The sequence below is a fragment of the Bos mutus genome, chromosome 1 (genome assembly GCF_027580195.1).
Source record: "Bos mutus isolate GX-2022 chromosome 1, NWIPB_WYAK_1.1, whole genome shotgun sequence".
NCBI classification, from domain to species: Eukaryota; Metazoa; Chordata; class Mammalia; order Artiodactyla; family Bovidae; genus Bos; species Bos mutus.
Genome location: NC_091617.1, coordinates 55,918,435 through 55,939,395, shown reverse-complemented (window position 1 = coordinate 55,939,395; position 20,961 = coordinate 55,918,435). Strand labels below are relative to the sequence as shown.

General features: G+C 41.2%; 1 protein-coding gene across 2 annotated transcripts in view; it reads right to left on the bottom strand.

The window, feature by feature from the left end:
• TMPRSS7 (transmembrane serine protease 7) overlaps positions 1–20,961 on the bottom strand; it is a 50,113-nt gene that overhangs the window by 24,279 nt on the left and 4,873 nt on the right. Inside the window, exons 3-9 of one of the 2 annotated variants that reach the window (XM_070373453.1) lie at positions 16,295–16,425; positions 11,915–11,982; positions 10,467–10,660; positions 8,918–8,956; positions 7,954–8,182; positions 6,378–6,508; positions 3,855–3,967 (exon numbers count right to left, since the gene is read on the bottom strand). In XM_070373453.1, the coding sequence (XP_070229554.1) occupies positions 3,855–3,967; positions 6,378–6,508; positions 7,954–8,182; positions 8,918–8,956; positions 10,467–10,660; positions 11,915–11,982; positions 16,295–16,425 (905 nt within the window). Of the gene's footprint in view, positions 1–3,854; positions 3,968–6,377; positions 6,509–7,953; positions 8,183–8,917; positions 8,957–10,466; positions 10,661–11,914; positions 11,983–16,294; positions 16,426–20,961 lie in introns of those variants that run through there. The other variant, XM_005902232.3, reaches the window with a different exon arrangement.

Genomic DNA, 20,961 nt, shown 5'->3' with positions numbered 1-20,961 from the left:
GTCAGTATTTTTGTTGCTTAAGTCATCTGATTCTTAATCATTTTTAATAAATGCAAAGTTATTTTGCAGGTGAAAAATTATTTTTTACATGATTTCCATTCAGAAACATGCTCTCACGCAGCTATCGGTGGTTGCTCAAAGCTTTCTAAGGAAGGAACAGCTTTATTTAACCTTCACACTGAGAAGGACTGACCTTGATCTCTGGGAAATGGTGTCATCCCATAAGCCTGGCCCCAGTATTTCCTGTCTCTCATTTCCCATTTCCCACCCCCCAGGCTCTTTTCCTTATAAAGATTTCCTTTTATTCAGCATTTCTAACCCTTGATTCAGTGAAACAGAAAGTGATTTGATATTTTTATTTGTACCTTAAACTAAAACTTAATCACAGCAATGTTTAGGAACTTTTAAGTTATACGTGGGATCAATAGCTGTTTTATCTCAAAAGGAATTTCAAAGTCATCTGGAGGTTTTAGGAATGGAGTCTTTCTTGTTCTGTGTGTTTAGTCACACAGTCATGTCTGACCCTTTGCAGTTCCAGGGACTATAGCCTCCCAGCTCCTCTGTCTATGGTATTTCCCAGGCAAGAATACTGGAGTGGGTTGCCATTTCCTACTCCAGGGAATCTTCTCAACCCAAGGATGGAACTTGAGTCTCTTGTGTCTCCTGCGTCTCCTACATTGACAGGCAGATTCTTTACCACTAGCACCACCTGGAAAACCCCTTTCTTTTCCTAGATATTATAAAGAAGATAACTGTTCATTGAAGAGATAAAAGAGACAGATTTGATGTCTTTCCCTTCTCTGTCCCCAACTCTTCTCATCTTCTCTTTCTCTCTTCCCACCTCCCCCACCTTCATACTAGCTAGCCACCTGAGGCTCTGAGCTTCTGCTTCCCTGAGACACTGAGAATCTGGCAGTAAGCCAGAGTTCAGCACCTTTATGTCTTAAATATATTTTAAATGTTTATGATAATGATCAAAAAAATAATTTAAGGCTGCATGCCAGCAGGACATTGACACCAAGTACAGATTTGGGTATAATGAAATTATTTCAGTATTTAAAGGTTATGACCTTGCATAAATCCTACATGTGCAGTAAGCAGGCTCCTGCCTGGGAGGCTTTGCCTCAGCTTTTCCCTTTGCCTGCAAACTGTTGTCCTGGGCACACACCAGGTTAGTTCCCTTGTGTCTCTGGGTTCTGTGCAAATGTCCTCTTGTCAGTGAGGCTTTCCCTGATCACCCTGTTTGAGACAACAAATCCTGACTTCCTACCTTTCACACCCCCACTCCAACTCCGCTACGAAGCCCCTCCCCAGCCTCATTTTCCACAGCATTCTACCATCATGGGATGCGCTATAAATATTTTTGTTGCTGTTGTTCAGGCGCTTGGTCGTGTCTGATTCTTTGCAAGTCCATGGACTGCAGCATACCAGGCCTCCCTGTCCTTCACCATCTCCTAGCAAACATGAGTTTGCTCAGACTCATGTCCACTGAGTTGGTGATGCCATCCAACCATATTATACTCTGCCCTCCTCTTTTCCTTTTCCCTTCAATCTTTCCCAGCAACAGGGTCTTTTCAAATGAGTCAGTTCTTCACATCAGGTGGCCAAAGTATTGGAGCTTCAGCATCAGTCCTTAAAATGAATATTTAGGATTAATTTCTTTTAGGATTGACTGGTTTGATCTCCTTGCAGTCCAAGGGACTCTCAAGAGTCTTCTCCAGCACCACAATTCCAAAGCATCAATTCTTAAGCGCCAGCCTTCTTTATGTCCAACTCTCACATTTGCACATGACTACTGGAAAAGCCATAGCTTTGACTATATGGACTTTTAAACATTTTACTTGTTTATTTGTTTGTCACCAGGAGTACGTCAAGGCTGTATATCGTCTCCCTGCTTATTTAACTTATATGTAGAGTACATCATGAGAAACGCTGGACTGGAAGAAACACAAGCTGGAATCAAGATTGCCGGGAGAAATATCAATAACCTCAGATATGCAGATGACACCACTCTTATGGCAGAAAGTGAAGAGGAACTCAAAAGCTTCTTGATGAAAGTGAAAGAGGAGAGTGAAAAAGTTGGCTTAAAGTTCAACATTCAGAAGACGAAGATCATGGCATCCGGTCCCATCACTTCATGGGAAATAGATGGGGAAACAGTGTCAGACTTTATTGTTTTGGGCTCCAAAATCACTGCAGATGGTGACTGCAGCCATGAAATTAAAAGGTGCTTACTCCTTGGAAGGAAAGTTATGACCCACCTAGATAGCATATTCAAAAGCAGAGACATTACTTTGCCAACAAAGGTCCATCTAGTCAAGGCTATGGTTTTTCCTGTGGTCATGGATGGTATGGATGTGAGAGTTGGACTGTGAAGAAGGTTGAGCACCGAAGAATTGATGCTTTTGAACTGTGGTGTTGGACAAGACTCTTGAGAGTCCCTTGGACTGCAAGGAGATCCAACCAGTCCATTCTGAAGGAGATCAGCCCTGGGATTTCTTTGGAAGGAATGATGCTAAAGCTGAAACTCCAGTACTTTGGCCACCTCATGTGAAGAGTTGACTCACTGGAAAAGACTCTGATGCTGGGAGGGATTGGGGACAGGAGGAGAAGGGGACGACAGAGGATGAGATGGCTGGATGGCATCACTGACTCGATGGACGTGAGTCTGGGTGAACTCCGGGAGTTGGTGATGGACAGGGAGGCCTGGCGTGCTGAGATTCATGGGGTTGCAAAGAGTCGGACACGACTGAGCGACTGATCTGAACTGACTCCCTCTACTTTATAGTGAATTCCATGAGAGCAGAGCTTGTGTGTGTGTGTGTGTGTGTGTGTGTGTGTGTGTGTGTGTCAGACTTCATGGATCCTAGTGTCTAGAATACTGCCTGACACATAGCAGGCATTTAATAACAACATGCTGAATGAATACAAACTAGACAGTTCTTGCTGCTTACATCCAATATCTACATCTCATAGCTATTGCATGGTCTCACAAAAATTACTTCATATGCATATGCTGCAAGAGCAAAGGTGGCACCTTGCCCTATCTCCCTCTACATGAATATTAAGTTGAAGAAGGAAAAATAGGTAACAGACTGAGATTTTAAAAACAAACAGAGAAACAAACAAAAACCAGGAGCTCCCTGTCTAGCACTAGAAGAAGTTGTATGTATTTCATATAAATTTGCACTGATTTGTTTATACAATGAAATATATGTTTTTTGTTTGTTTTAATCACTAAATCATGCCTGACTTTTTGCAACTCCATGGACTGTAGCCTTCCAGGCTCCTCTGTCCATTGGATTCCCCAGGCAAGAATACTGGAGTGGGTTGCCATTTCCTGCTTAACCCAATTTTTATTTTTTAAATTATCTTGCTGACAAAGTAATTAAAAGTTAATAATAAATGAGGTCTATCATAATAAAATAAGTTGTTTGATCCTGTAATAATGTCTTTGCATTTTTTAATCTGAGCCATCAGCGAAGCCCCTGGAATACTCGAGTGGGTAGTCATTCCCTTTTGCAGGGAATCTTCCCAATCCAGGGTCTCCCACATTGCAGGCAGATTCTTTACCATCTGAGCCTCCAGAGAAGCCTTTATTTTTTAATACAAACAAAATAAGAAACTGGATAAGTAAGCTCCAGGTTGCAAATGGCAGTTAATTTGTGGGAAACAAGTTGAAATTACAACAAACTTGCATGTTGTAGGTAAAATATTTTAATAAAGCTTAAATATTATAAAACTAACATTTTTTTCAATCATTTAAACAATCAGTATAATTAAATTCAGAGATAAATTGTTACTAAGAATAAGATAACAATATTTTTTCTAAGATAGTGGTAAAACTAGGCTACCTGAAATTTCCAGGTACACTTGCATTTCGGAGGATAGTAGCTTGGGTAATATGGACTTGAAATTTTCCCTTCAAAACCAGTGATTTCTTTGACCAACACTGTGTTTTCACATTCTGAAAAAAATATCCAGTAACACACAGTGATTTGCAGTTGTGAAATTATGAGAAATAGATAGCATACATTTCTTTAACAATAAATACACATTTTCTTGATCAATAAATACTTATCTTTGAAATGTAAGCTACTTTTTAAAAAGAAATAGTACCCTAGGATATATAGCTATTATACTGTTCAAAGTCTACACTTTTTTTCAAATAATTTATTTTGGTTACAGATCTATAGGATGCTATTCCTTTCTTTAAAAAACATGGTTTAAATATATTTTTTCTTCCAGTTTTATTGAGCTATAATTAAAATATTAACCCTGTATATATATTTTGACATACAGCACTATAAATATATATTTCTAAAGCTCTGAGTTAATTTTGTTCAAATTAGTGTGTATTTGTTGTCAAGGGTATACCCAGTTTACATAACATGTTATACTCTTTAAGACAATCTAAATGTCTATTCTTACTGATACGGTCATCCCTCTGCTGGAATATAAGCTGTCTGAGAGCACTGATTTTTTTTATCTATTTCGCTTATTATTTTCCTAACACCTAAGTAGTTCCTGGCATACAACAGACATTCAATAAGTATATTTTGAGTGAAAAGACAAATTCCAGTACCATATTTCTGTTATAATTCTTTTTTTTAACCATTGGAGTTACAGATAACTTTCAAAGCAACAATATCTCAAATATCGAGTTCAATTTTGTTCAATAAATTAATTTTACATTTGGTTTTGTAAAAATTTATCAAAATGAGCCACTGTCCTAAAAAATCGATGAATCTGTAGCTCTCACCATCTATTTAAGCCAAATTCTCTTCCCTCCTTACCCTCATCTCCCATTCTGATCTTTCTGTTGATGTTCATAAAAAAGTCAGCAGAACATGACCTGTAAGATTTGAGCAGTTTCCAAGGCAACAAATGTTATAAAATCATGAGAGTTTCAGTGAGGGCTCTTTTCATTCTGTTCTGTTTGACTATTTCAACCCAAGTCAAAAAAAGAAGAATGAAGACAAAGGTCAACTTTTTGCTCACTAGAAAACCTCTGGGTTTTACATCACAAGCACCTTCTAGGATGGCACTCATGTGCACGCATGCTAAGTCACTTTGGTTGTGTCCGACTCTTTGCGACCCTATGGACTGTAGCCTGCCAGGCTCCTCTGTTCATGGGACTCTACAGGCAAGAACACTGGGACGGGCTGTGACGTCCTTCTGCAGGGGGCGTTCTCAGTGCAGGGATCAAACCCACATCTCTTCTGTCTCCTGCGTTGGCAGGCTGGTTCTTTAGCACTAGCACCACCTGGAAGCCTGGCACTCATGTGCATTACTGTAAATGGGAATTTACAAAAGAAGGTGCTAAAAGAATGTGCTCTGCTGAGCCACTGTCCCTCAGCTCCAAACCCATCCCTCTCTGCTCTGCAAGGCTGGTCTGGCACTCTGCAAACTTCTCTCTTTTACCCCCTGATAGACTCTGCCAGAGGGCTTCCCAGGTGACACTAGTGGTAAGAATCCACTTGCCAATGCAGGAGACGTGAGAGATGAGGGTTCGATCCTTGGGTTGGGAAGATCCCCTAGAGAGGGCATGGCAACCCACTCCAGTATTCTTGCCTGGAGAATCCCATGGACATAAGAGACTAGAGGGCTACAGCCCATAGAGTTGCAGAGAGTCGGACACGACTGAAGCAATTTAGCAGGCACGTACACAGGCTCTGCCAGTAAGGGGTGCTAAAGAGAGGCTAGAAATCTGGAGAGGAAGAACAAGACTTGTGCCTGTTTCTTATTTCTGGGAGTGTCACCCCAGCAATGCCGCTTCACCCCTGCAGGTTCTCTTCCTTCTTGTAGCAGAATTGAATACTGCTAGCAGTTTTCCCACTCCCACTTTATTGTGTCTCCCTCAAAGATACCAGCTCAGCTGTCTGGCACCCTCCCCTCAAAGGCCTGGGTCCCAAGTTAATGAACTTCCGAAATCATAGACATGAACACCAGCTAGGCAGGACCCCCTCCTCAGAGGCCTGAATTTCATTCCACAGACCCCCTCCTCCAAGTCCTAAACTGTAATCATTCCAATTGCTTTTATTTGTTCCTCCAAATCTACCAATAGTAGTTGCTTCCTACTATGTGTTACATCTGTGATAACTTACAGTCTTTTTGTTTTCATGTTTTTATGGGATTTTTTTGTTTTTTGCCTTGTGAGATACCCATTTTCACACCTTTGCACTGAGCTAAGAGTTCTTTATATTAAATCCTCTCTGTTAGAATAACTAGTAAGATCTCCCTCTTCTGACCAGACCCTGACTCAGGATCCTGACTTAATGCAACTAGTATTACAACATAGCCTCAGGAGAGATATGACTGGAGTATCTTATCAAAACAAGTATTCTCATAACTTATTTCAACTGGGAAAGACTTACTTTGCTCTGGGATGACTTCAAAATATGCCCGAATTCCTGATAGCCTCCATACCTGAGGAGACTTAAATGTCACCAACATGAGATTATTTGTGGAAACAAATGATTTTAATGTTCTTGCAGGTTCACAAATTCTGAAACCAGATAACAAAACAAAAGCACATAAATAATAGGTTGTTGAGGGTTGGATCTTCATTCGCCACTACTTCTGCACATTTCTTGGGCCCTCTGCACGATTCTCATGTCTTGGACTTTGCCAGCCAGGTCTTCATCAGTTAGTTGCCACAGGGCACTACAGATGGAGGGGAGCTGATCTAGGTACAGAAATTTTTGTCCAGTGACTATGGAAGAATTCTGGATGGCTGTCCCTGGACCCTCCTTGAGAGCAAACAAGGTATACCTGAAGGGTATTTAATGGCAAAATTCATCAGCTCTTCACCAGGGAAAACTGGGCTCGAAACTTAGCTCCATCACTTAACTGAGCAATGAAGTAACTAATTCTTCATAAATGACACTTTCACAACTCTGAAATGGTAGTAATAATAATGGTATACTCCTCATAGCATTGTGATGGGGATTAAATGAGATAATAACTAACTATGTCTGGGAATAGTGGAAAGAAACCAATAACAATGATTGAGGGATGAGAAGTAGTCACAAGTACTTTTCATTACAAATTTTTAGACACTGAATTTTTAACATGTTCATTCACCACCAAAATATGAAGAAATAACACTTACAAAAATATTATTCTATACATGCATAAACATTATTAAAAATGATAAGATAATTTGTATGTCTCTTAGCACAATGAGTAAAAATAACAAATTCTTAATAAAGCCTAACTGACGTTACTATGTTATCAAACTATTAAGCAATCACAAAAAGATGTCTACTAGTAAGTAGAAAAAAACTAAGATATGTATATGTATATACGTGTAGAATAATGTACATGTATGAATGAAAAAATGTATGCAAAAATATAACATTTATTTTTTCTGGGTAATGGAAATGCAAAATAATTGACATTGTTTTCTCTGATTGACCTCACTTTCACATTGAACATTGTGTTATCTTTATAATAAGGAAAAATTTTATTTTTCTACAGCTATGTAATCATAATAGAATATTTATTCAAATGGGCTTCCCAGGTGGCTCTAGTGATAAAGAACCCACCTGCCAATGCAGGAGACATAGAGTTGTGGGTTGAATCCCTGGGTCAGGAAGATCCCCTGGAGGAGAGCATATTTAAACATTCTATTGAAACAATGGTCTTCATTGTGATTGTAATGAAGTAAAATTAAGGTTCCCCACCCACCAGAAATCTGTTATATATCAAAACTATTGACCGAAGTTCCCACTGTACTGATTTTGACTGTTGTATGCTATAAATGAAAAGAAACAGAGTCTGATAGGCTCTGGCTAATCCGTGGGGCACTAAGTCATGGGTCAACCTCTGACCTCATGAACATACACAAAAATGGTTAAAAAAAAAAAATCCAAGGGCAACCCCGACATTGTAAAAGAGAGGCGTTATAAAAACTCTTTTCACTTGCCAACTAGAGTGCCGGCATCATACCTGTACAAGATGGTGCTCCGGATTGGCAAGAGAGAGTCATAAATGGTCAGGGAGTCAGTGACACAGTTGTCGGCTTCAATCTGGACAGACTCTATCGAGAGTCGGATCAGATGGCCCACTGTGGCCACCAGCTTGAAGTGGCACATCAGCCTCCCTGAGGTTGTTGAAATCTCCAGAGGGTAGCGGAGAGACAGATGATCTGCGTAGAAGTCCTGGGAGCAGCCTTTGTCTGCAGAGACAGCACTGGGTTTTGCTTTGTTTTGTTTTAGGAATGATTTTTCTAGAAATCTTAATGAAAAATAAACAAAAGAGCTCACATGGAGAACATCTGCTGCTTTTGCCAGCCTAGAATCCACTCTCATATCTTCTGATAACAGTGCCTAGATTTTACTTTGAGAAACCATCCTCTACATGGCTTCATTGGGGTTAAACTCACCCCTAGATCCAGAGGTGAGCACACAATCCAGACTGACCAATCAGAGCCAAAGAAGCAAAGAGGCGGCATATCAGCCAGTTTGAGACAATGAGACTCAGTGCCAGGACTTCTGCAGAAACTATCATGAAATATAGGTGAGATTTTCTTTTTTTCCATCATGGTTGCTAAACTGATAAATTATAAGCTTGGATCTGCTAGTGGCCATTTACGCCACCACACTGGAAGAACCACTTGATGAAGCCTCAACAGAAGAAAGCAAGAATGCAGAGTCCTGATGACATTTTATCTTAGAACCTGGACCAAACCATGCCTGCAGCCAACATACTCCATGTATGTCCCAGTTATATGAGTCAATCAAGTTTCTTTCATGCTTAACCTAGTTTGAATATCCATCTGTCACTTGCAACTGAAAGAACACTAACAAATACCACTGAACAGGAAAGCTACAGCCAGAAAGGATGTAGATTTGTAGGCAGGGACATGGGTGGGGGGAGGAAGGGCAGGGAAGAAACCACAGATAGAACTTACTAGATCCTATGGTTGAAGAGTAATCTGACCGAAGACCAGCTGCAATGAAAAAGTACACAGAAAAAAAAAAACCTGTCAGTCCCAGAAATCAATTTGTCAGAATTTTGCTTAGTAAAAATATTTTCAGTCATTTAAAAGCAATCAGTGTATCTGAGATTTGCTTTAAAATAATCCTGTAAGGTAAAGGAGGTCATGTGGGTATTTAGAGATCAAATAGAACAGTAATGAGTTGATAGTTGTTGAAGCTGAATAAAGGGTATAAGAGTTCATTAAACTATTCTCTTTGCTTTTATGCTTCAAATCATCTGTAGTAACAAATTTTAAACACTTTTTATGACAAAAAATACCCCAACAAAATATGAAAATAACTGCTTTTGCATCTGAAATAGTGTATGTGGTACAGAATTTTCCACTAGACATTTTCCATTCATTCATTACTTATTCCAAATACTTTTCATCTACCTACTACATGCCCACATATCTGTCTATCTAATTTAAATCAAAATAGAAAGGTGCATAAATTTGGGGTTAAACAATAATTAAACCACTTTTCTGTTAAGACAAGTGATGGAGTTTGCATTTTGACTGTGCTATGGAGCAGGCCATTTTGGAGCATTGGAATACACTATAGAACATAGACACAGTTCTGTCTGAACGAAGAAACAAGGAAAGTAAACCTCAGCAAAACTTTCCTTCTTCAGGACTTTGTCCCTTGGAGCCTCGGTTTGAAGATGCCTGAAGCCAAATTAAGTATAGAGAAGGGTTTGTTGTTTAGTCACTCAGTCCTATCCGACTCTTTTGCGACTCCATGGACTGTAGCCTGCCAGGCTCCTCTGTCCTTGGGATATTGCAGGCAAGAATACTGGAGTGGGTTGCCATTTCCTTCTCCAGGGGATCTTCCAGACCCAGAGATTGAAGCCATGTCTCCTGCATTGGCAGGCAAGTTCTTTACTACTGGGCCACGAGGGAAGCCCCATAGGGAAGGGTATCCTTTAATAAATTTAATTTCACAAATATATTTGACTCCAGTTCTATTGTCTAATCATTGTATACAACATTTAGCAACTTTCTTTATCAATGTAGCTCCAGAGTCTTTAGCTAATCCTGTTCCACTGAGATTGTGGAAAAGAATACAGTCATTCCTCAGTATCCACCAGGAACTGGATCCAAGACTATGCATCCCCATCCCCAAGGATGCCAAAATCCAAGGACACTCAAGTATAAAGTGTATAAAGTGGAATAGTATTTGCATTAAAATCCATGCACATCCTCCAGTATACTTCAGAACATCTCAAGATTACTTATAGTAGCTAATTCAACATAAATGCTGTGTAAATTTGCCAACCGGCGGCAAATTCAAGTTTCGCTTTTTGGAACTTTCTGGATTTTTTTTTCTGAATATTTTCAACCCATGGTTGGTTGAATCCATGAATGCAGAGTCCATGGATACAGAGGGAAGACTGTACTTCGTGACAACATTGATTACAATAAAACAGTATCAAGAGTACTGCTGGAAGGAGAGCTTGAAGGAGAATTACCCAATAATCACCATTTAATACCACAGAGTCCATGTCCACAGCCAGACCCTGCAGGCTCCCCACAGAGGTCCGGTTTATGATGCTCGTCTGGATGGAGTCCTTCAAGATGGCAGCCACACAGTCCTCACAGAAGATGTGGCCCTTGGCATGAGGCATGACAAATACAAGCCAAAAGTGCACAAGGAGGCCACCTTTGTTGTTACTGCTACAGTGAAAAGAGAAAGAAGTTCAGGGATATACCTCTTAGGAAGCAGACATTCACAAGGAGCCAGTGACCCAGCTGATAAATTCAAGGTGAAGCCAATGAGCACACCCTTCAATAAACATAACTTCCTTCTTTAGGAAGCCATTGACCACTTTTATGGGAATTTAGAAAGAAAGGCATCTTGATCTGTGTATTCTTGTGCTGGGTTCAAATCTAGAACCATTAGTATATTTTGCATCTCCATGGAGAATACACTGTTTCTATGGGTATCAATGAATGTTCACTGTCATTACAAATAACAACAGTTAGAATGCTTGATACCTCAGGAGCTTTAGACACAGTGTTAAACCTGCTTCATCCCATTAATCCTGTGAGGAAGGTCCTATTACTCTTTCAAATTTACACATGAAGAAATGAGGGTCAACTCGAAATCATACAGCTGCTGAGTAACAAATCTAGAATTCAAGCCTAACTTGGTTTTCAGGTAGCTGCTCCTGCTTCAGTTTGCTCTTGGAGCAGAATCTCCGAAGACGTAAATATTGTCATGTTTTATGGAAAAAAACATAAGATAGTGTTCTACCACACATATTTTGGGAAATGGAAAGTGAAGGAAAGGAAACAAATTGCTTTACTACAAGACTTTCTTAGTGCCTTTAATCTGCCAAAATGAATTGTGAATCTGTAGATATAGCAGAAGTGGGGGAAGGCAAGATACAGTACACAGCACACAAATTTTCCTAAAAACCATTTGAACATGGGATGCTTTTTTCTCAGAAGATTTCTAGCAACTAGTTTTTTACTGAACATACTTTGACACGCATCGATCAGTGTTTTATTTTTGCCTCCACCTAATACTAGTGGACATGTTTATGGCCATTTTGCCTAGCAGCATTAGTACAGAGGTCCAGGTTAATTCCTGGTGTTTGTGTTTGTTCAGTCTCTCAGTCGTGTTTGACTCTTTGTGACTCCATGGGCTTTAGCCCACCAAGCTCCCCTGTCCATGGGATTTTCCCAGCAAAAATACTGGAACAGGTTGCCATTTCCTTCTCCAGGGGAGTTCCTGGTGAGTTTTGGTAAATGAACAGAAAAACTCAGCATGACAAAGATCTGGGTCATAATTGTGCTAAAAGGGTATTAACCCACAACTATCCCCAAGAAGTTACTTGAAAATGATGTTATTACAGCCCTTCCACACTGTTGTGAGGAATTTACAGCAGTGAATGTAGAAGTCCCAAAGCAAGGGACTTTCCATACCTGACATCTGCAACTACAGACTGCTTGTAGAATTTGGAGAAGGCAGATGTTGTGTAAACCAGGTTTATCTGCAAAAGAAGAACAAAGGTATCTGAAGTCTTTCAAACTTGGCTTCCATGCACAGTACCCAGCGTTCTATAGGTCCAAGCTTTGACAGTTAGCAAGAAGAAAAGCCAGGCTCAAACTAAAGGCTTCTAATGCCAAACTCAGGCATTATTCTTTGGATTAAAATAATTTATTACTTCCTGTATCAGAGTTACTGTCATTCTGCTGTTGGTGAAAATTAATCAGTTACCTTTATTCATTTATTGCTGTATTTAGATACCTTAATCAAGCTTAACTTTAGAACTATGCTACTCCAGTAGTAAATTTTCCCCACAATAAGTAAAATTCCTTTAAGCACATTTTCAAAGTATTTGACTCCATCTCTTCAATCAGTGTACACCGTGGAAAATGTATATTCTCAAGGACATATTCCTAAATTAGCCACTAGAGGGCGAGTAATACCCACGGTAGGGTCTTAAATCTCCCTTCAGAACTCTCCAGTCTCCAGGAATTTTTTTTTTAACACCATAAATGGATCTCAAAAAGAGAGCTACTTCAATCAACTGACATGGTGTGCCCTTACTTAGCATTTCTAAAACCAGTTTCTTCTACCAAGTCTTCCCCTGTATTCCCCTTCCTGCTGCTGCTGCTGCTAAGTCCTTCAGTCGTGTCTGACTCTGTGCGACCCCATAAAAGGTAATCCACCAGGTTCCTCCATCCCTGGGATTTTCCAGGCAAGAACACTGGAGTGGGTTCCCCTTCCTCAGTTCAGTTCAGTTGCTCAGTCGTGTCCGACTCTTTGCGACCCCATGAATCACAGCACTCCAGGCCTCCCTATCCATCATCAACTCCCAAAGTTCACTCAGACTCATGTCCATCGAATCGGTGATGCCATCCAGCCATCTCATCCTCTGTCGTCCCCTTCTCCTCCTGCCCCCAATCCCTCCCAGCATCAGGGTCTTTTCCAATGAGTCAACTCTTTGCATGAGGTGGCCAAAATACTGGAGTTTCAGCTTCAGCATCAGTCCTTCCAATGAACAACCAGGACTGATCTCCTTTAGGATGGACTGGTTGGATCTCCTTGCAGTCCAAGGGACTCTCAAGAGTCTTCTCCAACACCACAGTTCAAAAGCATCAATTCTTTGGTGCTCAGCTTTTTTCGCAGTCCAACTCTCACATCCATACATGACCACTGGAAAAACCATAGCCTTGACTAGACGGACCTTTGTTGGCAAAGTAATGTCTCTGCTTTTCAATATACTACCTAGGTTGGTCATAACTTTCCTTCCAAGGAGTAAGCGTCTTTTAATTTCGTGGCTACAGTCACCATCTGTAGTGATTTTGGAGCCCAGAAAAATAAAGTCTGACACTGTTTCCACTGTTTCCCCATCTATTTCCCAAGAAGTGATGGGACCAGACGCCATGATCTTCGTTTTCTGAACGTTGAGCTTTAAACCCACTTTTTCACTCTCCTCTTTCACTTTCATCAAGAGGCTTTTTAGTTCCTCTTCACTTTCTGCCATAAGGGTGGTATCATCTGCATATCTGAGGTTATTGGTATTTCTCCCAGCAATCTTGATTCCAGCTTGTGCTTCTTCCAGCCCAGCGTTTCTCATGATGTACTCTGCATAGAAGTTAAATAAGCAGGGTGACAATATACAGCCTTGACGTACTTCTTTTCCTATTTGGAACCAGTCTGTTGTTCCATGTCCAATTCTAACTGTTGCTTCCTGACCTGCATATAGGTTTCTCAAGAGACAGGTCAGGTGGTCTGGTATTCCCATTTCTTTCAGAATTTTCCACAGTTTATTGTGATCCACACAGTCAAAGGCTTTGACACAGTCCATAAAGCAGAAATAGATGTTTTTCTGGAACTCTCTTGCTTTTTCGATGATCCAGCCGATGTTGGCAATTTGATCTCTGGTTCCTCTGCTTTTTCTAAAACCAGCTTGAACATCTGGAAGTTCACAGTTCACATACTGCTGAAGCCTGGCTTGGAGAATTTTGAGCATTACTAGCATGTGAGATGAGTGCAATTGTGTGGTAGTTTGAGCATTCTTACATAGTAGATACATAGTAGCAAAATCACCTACCTAACCTACCAGAGCCTCTTTATGAAGGTGAGAGGAGAGTGGAAAAGCTGGCTTAAAACTCAACTTTCAAAAAACTAAGTTCATGGCATCTGGTCCCATTACTTCATGGCAAGTAGATGGGGAAACAATGGAAACAGTAATGGATTTTATTTTCTTGGGCTCCAAAATCACTGAAGATGGTGACTGAAGCCATGAAATTAAAAGATACTTGTTCCTTGGAAGAAAAGCTATGACCAACCTAGACAGCATATTAAAAAGCAGAGACATTACTTTGCCAACAAAGGTCCATCTAGTCAATGTTATGGTTTTTCCAGTAGTCATGTATGGATGTGAGAGTTGGACCATAAAGAAGGCTGAGTGCTGAAGAATTGATACTTTTGAACTGTGGTGTTGGAGAAGACTCTTGAGAGTCTCTAGGACTGCAAGGAGATCAAACCAGTCAATACTGAAGGAAATCAATCCTGAATATTCATTGGTGGGACTGATGCTGAAACTGAAGCTCCAATACTTTGGCTACCTGATGTGAAGAGCCAATTCATTAGAAAAGACCCTGATGCTAGGAAAGGTTGAAGGCAGGAGGAGAAGGGGACAACAGAGGACAAAATGGTTGGATGGCATGACCCAGCCAATGGACATGAGTTTGAACAAGCTCTGGAAGATGATGATGGATAGGGAAGCCTGGAGTGCTGCAGTCCATGGGGTTGCAAAGAGTCACACATGACTGAGCAACAAATGGCCCATGAGAAAATCACAAAACTCCTAAAACCTTAGAAATAATACAGCATCATGGAAAAATATGATCCATGGAGTTTAAATTCACTATGCAACACAGAACATGTTACCTTGGCCTACTGAGCTTCCTTTCCCCCGCTGCCTCCTCTCTTTTTAATTCTGTAAAGAGGTGATAAAAATGCCTACTTCTCTGGGTGGGATGATAAATAGTTATAGTTAAATGGGTTGAGCACAGTACTAACTATACAAACAGGGTCTACACAAAGCCAGCATTGAGTTTGCAGGAGGCCAGGGAAGGTTGCTTTGAGAAAGAGGTTTTTTGGATGGGTCATGAATGACGGGTGGAATTTCATTACCTAGAGGTTGGACAGAAAGGTTTAGGTCCAAAGTGAGTAACACGAGAAATCAGAGCCACCAGACATGTAAGTGCAACAATTATTCATAACCTGCAACGATTATTCATACCAAGCAAAGATTGCCTTATTTCACAAAGTTTCTGTGGGAGAAAGTGGTGAAAAATGAGACTGGGATGATCAGGGGACAGATTTAGAAAAGTGTTTGCCTGCCATTCTTCAGAATCAGTATGTTATCCTTATGCCAAAGGAGAAATGTTATTGTTGAAGGATCACTCCAGCGGTAGAGAGGAATGATTTTGGGTGGGGATAGAGAAATACTGCCTGGGATTGGAACACATGTTAAGGAGATTTAAAAAGAATGCCTCCCTCTTTGGGCTAATTGGAGAGATCATTGATGTTTAGGAAAGGCCATGACAGATATTTTTCTGTTCGACCAGTTATACTTTTAGGAACTCAGCTAAGGAAGTAATCAGAGACACACAGCTTCCCTGTAACAGCAAAAATCGGAAACAACTTAAATATCTAATAAAAAAGGGACTTGCCAACCTCAAAGCTATTAAAATTTATCTTTTTTTCCCCCCAAAGACTATGTACTCACATAGAAACATGCAATATTAAGAAGAAAAAGTCAGATTGTAAAACTGAATATCTACTAATACTCCAGTTCTGTGCTATATCCTATGTCTGTGTGGTCGAAAGTCAAAAGAGGCTGCATCTCTGGAGATTGTATTAAAGGAGGTTTTATTTTTTAAATACTTTTTCTAAATTTTATAAATGTTTATAATAATACAAATTAGTTCTATAATAGGAAAAGTGGGTTTTTTTAAGAGAAGAGATGCCAGTGTATCAGTGTTGAAATAAATGTGTATGGGTCACAGAATTAATCAGTACGCATGTAATTTCTGTACTAGAAGGCATTTTAAAGTTCACCTGATCCAATTACTTTACTTTATAGATAAGAAAAACTGAAGCTCAGGAAGTCATTTCTTTTTATTTTCAGTAGAAAAAAAAGAAATAATTTTATAAAATAGCATTTTATCTTACAACCATGATGAGCTAAATCCCATGTTTTCCTGAGTTCTTCCTTCAGCCCCCGTCCCTCCCCCACTGACCTCACCTTTCCCAGCCTTTCCCAGCTCCCGCCATCACCTCACCACTTGCTGCACAGTTCGCGCCACTGACAGAAACTCCCTGGACTCCTTCTGTCGGTATTCAGGAAGAAACTCAATGTTGGTGATGCGAAACATCCCAGCAAAGTAAAAAGCATCTCTGCTTTCTGTCTTACCTGTAAGACACGAGGGAAGGTGGTCAGGAGGCTTTCCCATCTGTGTGGTGGTAAGGCATGATCTATGTCTGTATCACCGTTCTAAAATGCTTTTATTTTAGGCAGTTTTGTATTTTACTGGTCGTAGCCTGAGAAGCTCTAAATGTAGTTTACAACATCTCTTCCATCAGCAGTAATCATCATAGCCCTTTATATTCTAATCTTTCTATCATCTTCTGGCAAATGCTTAAGAATAAGAATTTAAGGTCACAGACTTCTTTGACTTTACATCTGTCCTGGAGTCACTAAATAAGGATTTTTGATAGCTCAGTTGGTAGAGTCCGCTTGCAATACAGAAGACCCTGATTCAATTCCTGGGTCGGGAAGATCCACTGGAGAAGGGATAGGCTACCCCCTCCAGTATTCTTGGGCTTCCCTTGTGGCTCAGCTGGTAAAGAATCCATCTGCAATGCAGGAGACCTGGGTTCGATCCTTGGGTTGGGGAGATCCCCTGGAGAAGGGAAAAGCTACCCCCTCCAGTATTCTGGCCTAGAAAATTACATAGACTGTTTAGTCCCAACAGGACTGAGCAACTCTCACTTTCAGAGTCACTAAGGGGCCAGAAACATAGAGCATAAACAATGTTCACAAGTCTCGCATCTGTGGCAGGTGAGGAGGTAAGAAATGTACACTGCCAAGCTCTGGAGTGTCATGAGCACAGTGGGTGAAGAGGGAAGGACTCCCCCAGCTGACCTCCACTCAGCCCCAAGTCTCTCATCCCCTTTCTGACTTTTGTGGATGATGCCCCGGGTGCTGGGCCGATCTTTAGCTCTGAGAAATGCATGGAGAGCTTATTCACAAAGTGTGGTCCTCAGTCCAGTGTCAGATAACTCCTGCTCAAAAATTCTGTCCAAGGAGGACCACAGGACTGGGTATCATTTGGGCCAGAAACTGCTGCCAAGACAGACAAGCATATTGCCATGTTTGAGATGCCTTCAGGTCCCTGAGAATAGCCTAGGGAGATGAGGGACTCTCTTTTCAAATGTTCCTTTTTGTTACAAGGTTTTATTGCTATGAGGCATCACCCCCAGGCTCTCACGGCCATGGTAAATTTCTTTCCTGAGACACATGTCCCATGGTATCAGAACTTTTGTCTGCATTTCTGCCTTTCTAAATGAACAGTAAATTTTTTTGTCCCTCAGCCCCTAACATAGGGTAGTGAGTGCCTGACTTAGATTTCAAGCCCAATAAATGTCGGTGGGAAGGAAGGGGAGAGGAAAAGAAATAGTCTCTCTTAGTACATGCCTAGCACCTGGAAATGCTAAATAAGTGATGGCTGAATTAAAAGAAGGTGCAACCAGGATTTCCTTGGTGGTCCAGTGGTTAAAAATCTGCCTTGCAATGCAGAGGACACAGGTTCAATCCCTGGTCAGGGAACTAGAATTCCACGTGCCCATGTGCCACAACCACTGAGCCAGCACACCACAACTAGAGAGTCTGTGTGCCGCAATGGAAGGTCTGGAATGATGCAACAAAGATCACCATGCATGCCACAGCTGAGACCAGACACAGCGGAACAAATATTAAAAGGAAAAAATAAAAGAAGGCGCAACCTGTGTGAAGGTGGGGGAGCCACCTCCCTGTGTGATCCATTCAGGGGTCACGTTAGCCATGTGGTGAGGCTGTGGAGGGTGGGGGAGGGGCCAGAGACCTGAGCTCCTGTCCTAAATTTGTTCTTTCAAGTTATGAAGCTGAGCCTCCTAAAACTGAATTCCTCTGCCAAGTTTAGGACTAACCTTCCTGCCCCAAACTCTTCCTTTTCTTGTCCTACAACTATTCACCTCAAAGAAAAGAGGGAACTGAAACAGAGCAGGACCCTGTGGGACCCTCCTGGGTATAGAAGCCTTTCTGTTTTCCCCATTTCTTTTTTGTAGGAAAAAGGATTCATCCTCCCAGACCTTCCCTGAGTTACAAAAGATAGATTCAAATAGTTAGTAGTTAGAAATGAAGGAATGCAGAAATAAAGGAAATGTGGTCATGAAACAAATAGTTCAGTGATAAAGCAGAGACCTAGTTCCTCCTCAAGGGATACACATCATGTCGGGGGAGTGTGTAATTTCTTCAGTTCTGTCTCATCACAACAAAAATTTGAAGTGATGGACTGGCGTTACAGCCCTCGGGCAGGCCAGTGTCACAGCCCTCGGACGGGCCAGTGTCACAGCTCAGTTTTATTAGAAAATAAAGGAAAATACATCCTCGAGGCATGAGGGCTCGCCAACCCAAAAGACACAAAGAGAAGAGAGAGAGACAGACAGAGAGAGAGCCCTGGCCCTTTGGCTCCTCTTGTTATACGTTTTTTCTCCTCCCCCTGGACTTGGCCTATGTAAATTGGGCTAGCCAGGAGTGCTATTTGCTCTACCTGAGGTCCTCACTCTGGTCCTCAGACCTTCCTTTGTTCTATTTTCGAGGGCTTTTCCTTTCCTTGTCTTTTAGCCACTGCCATTCTGGACTCCTTTTTCCTATTCTTACTGCCTAACAATCACAATCTGGTCTATATCTTTGAGTTCTTCTATAGGAACTGATAGGAACTAAGGCCCCCAAACAGGTGGAAAATGGTGAATTCAGGCTAAGCACGAACATGTGGACTACAGACTGGCTTGAACCAGAAGGCTGAGATTGAAACAGATTGAACCAGAAGGTTGAGATTTCTCACATGCCATCCTGTTATCTCACCACCAACCATCAGAAGAAAGTCACACACCCCTCAGCCCACATTCACAAAATTTTCCTTTAAAAACTCTTCCTTGAAGACCATCAGGGAGTTAGCATCTATTGAGCAAGAGCTGCCCATTCTCTTTGCTTGGCTCATAAAATAAACCTTTCTTGCTCCAAATTCTGACATTGCAATTTGCTTGGCTTCATTGTGAGTTGGGCACATGAACTTGGGTTCAACAACAGTTATGTAACCTTGGACACACCGCTTTGCCTCATTAAGCCTCTTGTATAAAGAAACATTTGTTTCTGTCTCTGATTTTACCAAGAAAGTCCTTCTTAGGTGTTTCTTTTTTTTTTTTTCTGTTGCAGATTCTTAAAATTAAAATGAAAGCTCTGACCACCTGGAAGCTCACACACATCCTTCTATCCGTAGGTATTCGAGGGATAAACAATGCAAGAGAGTTCAGTTTAGCCAGCTTACATTTATCTATCTCTTCTGCTCAGGTCAACATACAATCCCTGCTTGTGAAACTGCGCAGGACCCTGTGGGGCCCTCCTAGGCACAAAAGCCTTTCTGTGTTCCCTGTTTTCTTATTCATAAAAAATCAGGGAAGTAAAGGAATGCAGAAACAAAGGAACGATCAAGAAACTATAGTCCAGGATCCTGGTTCTTCTGCAGGAGCCACCCATACAGATGGAGGATGGTAACTTCAGGCTAAGCACAATAATCCTTAAATACCACCCTGTTAGCTAACCAACCAATTAGAAGATAGTTGTATACCCCGCAGTCCTCACTCCAGATTTTACCTGTAATAACTTCTCCCTGGAAACCATCAGGGAGTTTAGAGCATAAGTCACCCATTCTCCTTGCTGAGCCCTGCAATAAACCTTTCTCTGCTCCAACGTCCAATATTATGGTTTATTTGGTTTATTCACGGTGCATTGGGCAAGCTTGCATTCAACAACAAATGGTATTCCAGATGAGCTGTCTACCTCATTTCTGTTTAAAAAAAAAAATCACATGGAAATTTCCTGTTGCTCCAGTGGTTAGGACTACATGCTCTCACTGCTAATGGACAGAGTTTGGACTCTGGAAATAAAATCTCACAAGCCTCAAGGTGCATCCAAAAAAAAAAAAATCACAAGCCCCAAATGGAGTCTTTTGCCCCCATGATTGCAAATTAAGACTTAATTGCAGAACTTCTCTAGGGGTGCAGTGGATGAGAATCTGACTGACAGTGCAGGGGACACAGGCTTGATCCCTGGTCTGGGAAGATGCACATGCCCTGCCCATGCACCACCACTACTAAAGCCCATGCACCCTGGAGCCTGTGCTCTGCAGCGATGAGAAGCCACCACAATGAGAAGCCCCCTTCCCCCACGCACAAGAGAAAGCCTGCACAAAGGAACAGAGACCCAGCACAACCAAAAAATAAATTAAAAATAATAAATAAATAAAATTCTAAAGAAAAAGGCTTAATTGCAGTTTCACTCTCCCCCGGGAATGTGACCTTTAAACAGACAATTTGAAATTTCCTGATCAACACTAGAGAGGCAAACTTTATGATAAAGACCCCCGCTCCCCCAAGATCTGAGGGCCTACCCAGAAACAATCCTGTCTTTTCTTCTGCTAATAGCTTCCTTACCCCACCCTCCTTCTACCTATAAAAGCTTCCATTTTGTTCATCAGCTCCAAGGTTTTTATTTACTATTAAATAAAATAGTATTTATTGATTTATTTGCTATTATTTACTTTTTCTTGCTGCTGCTGCTGCTAAGTCGCTTCAGTCGTGTCCGACTCTGTGCAACCCCATAGACGGCAGCCCACCAGGCTCCCCTGTC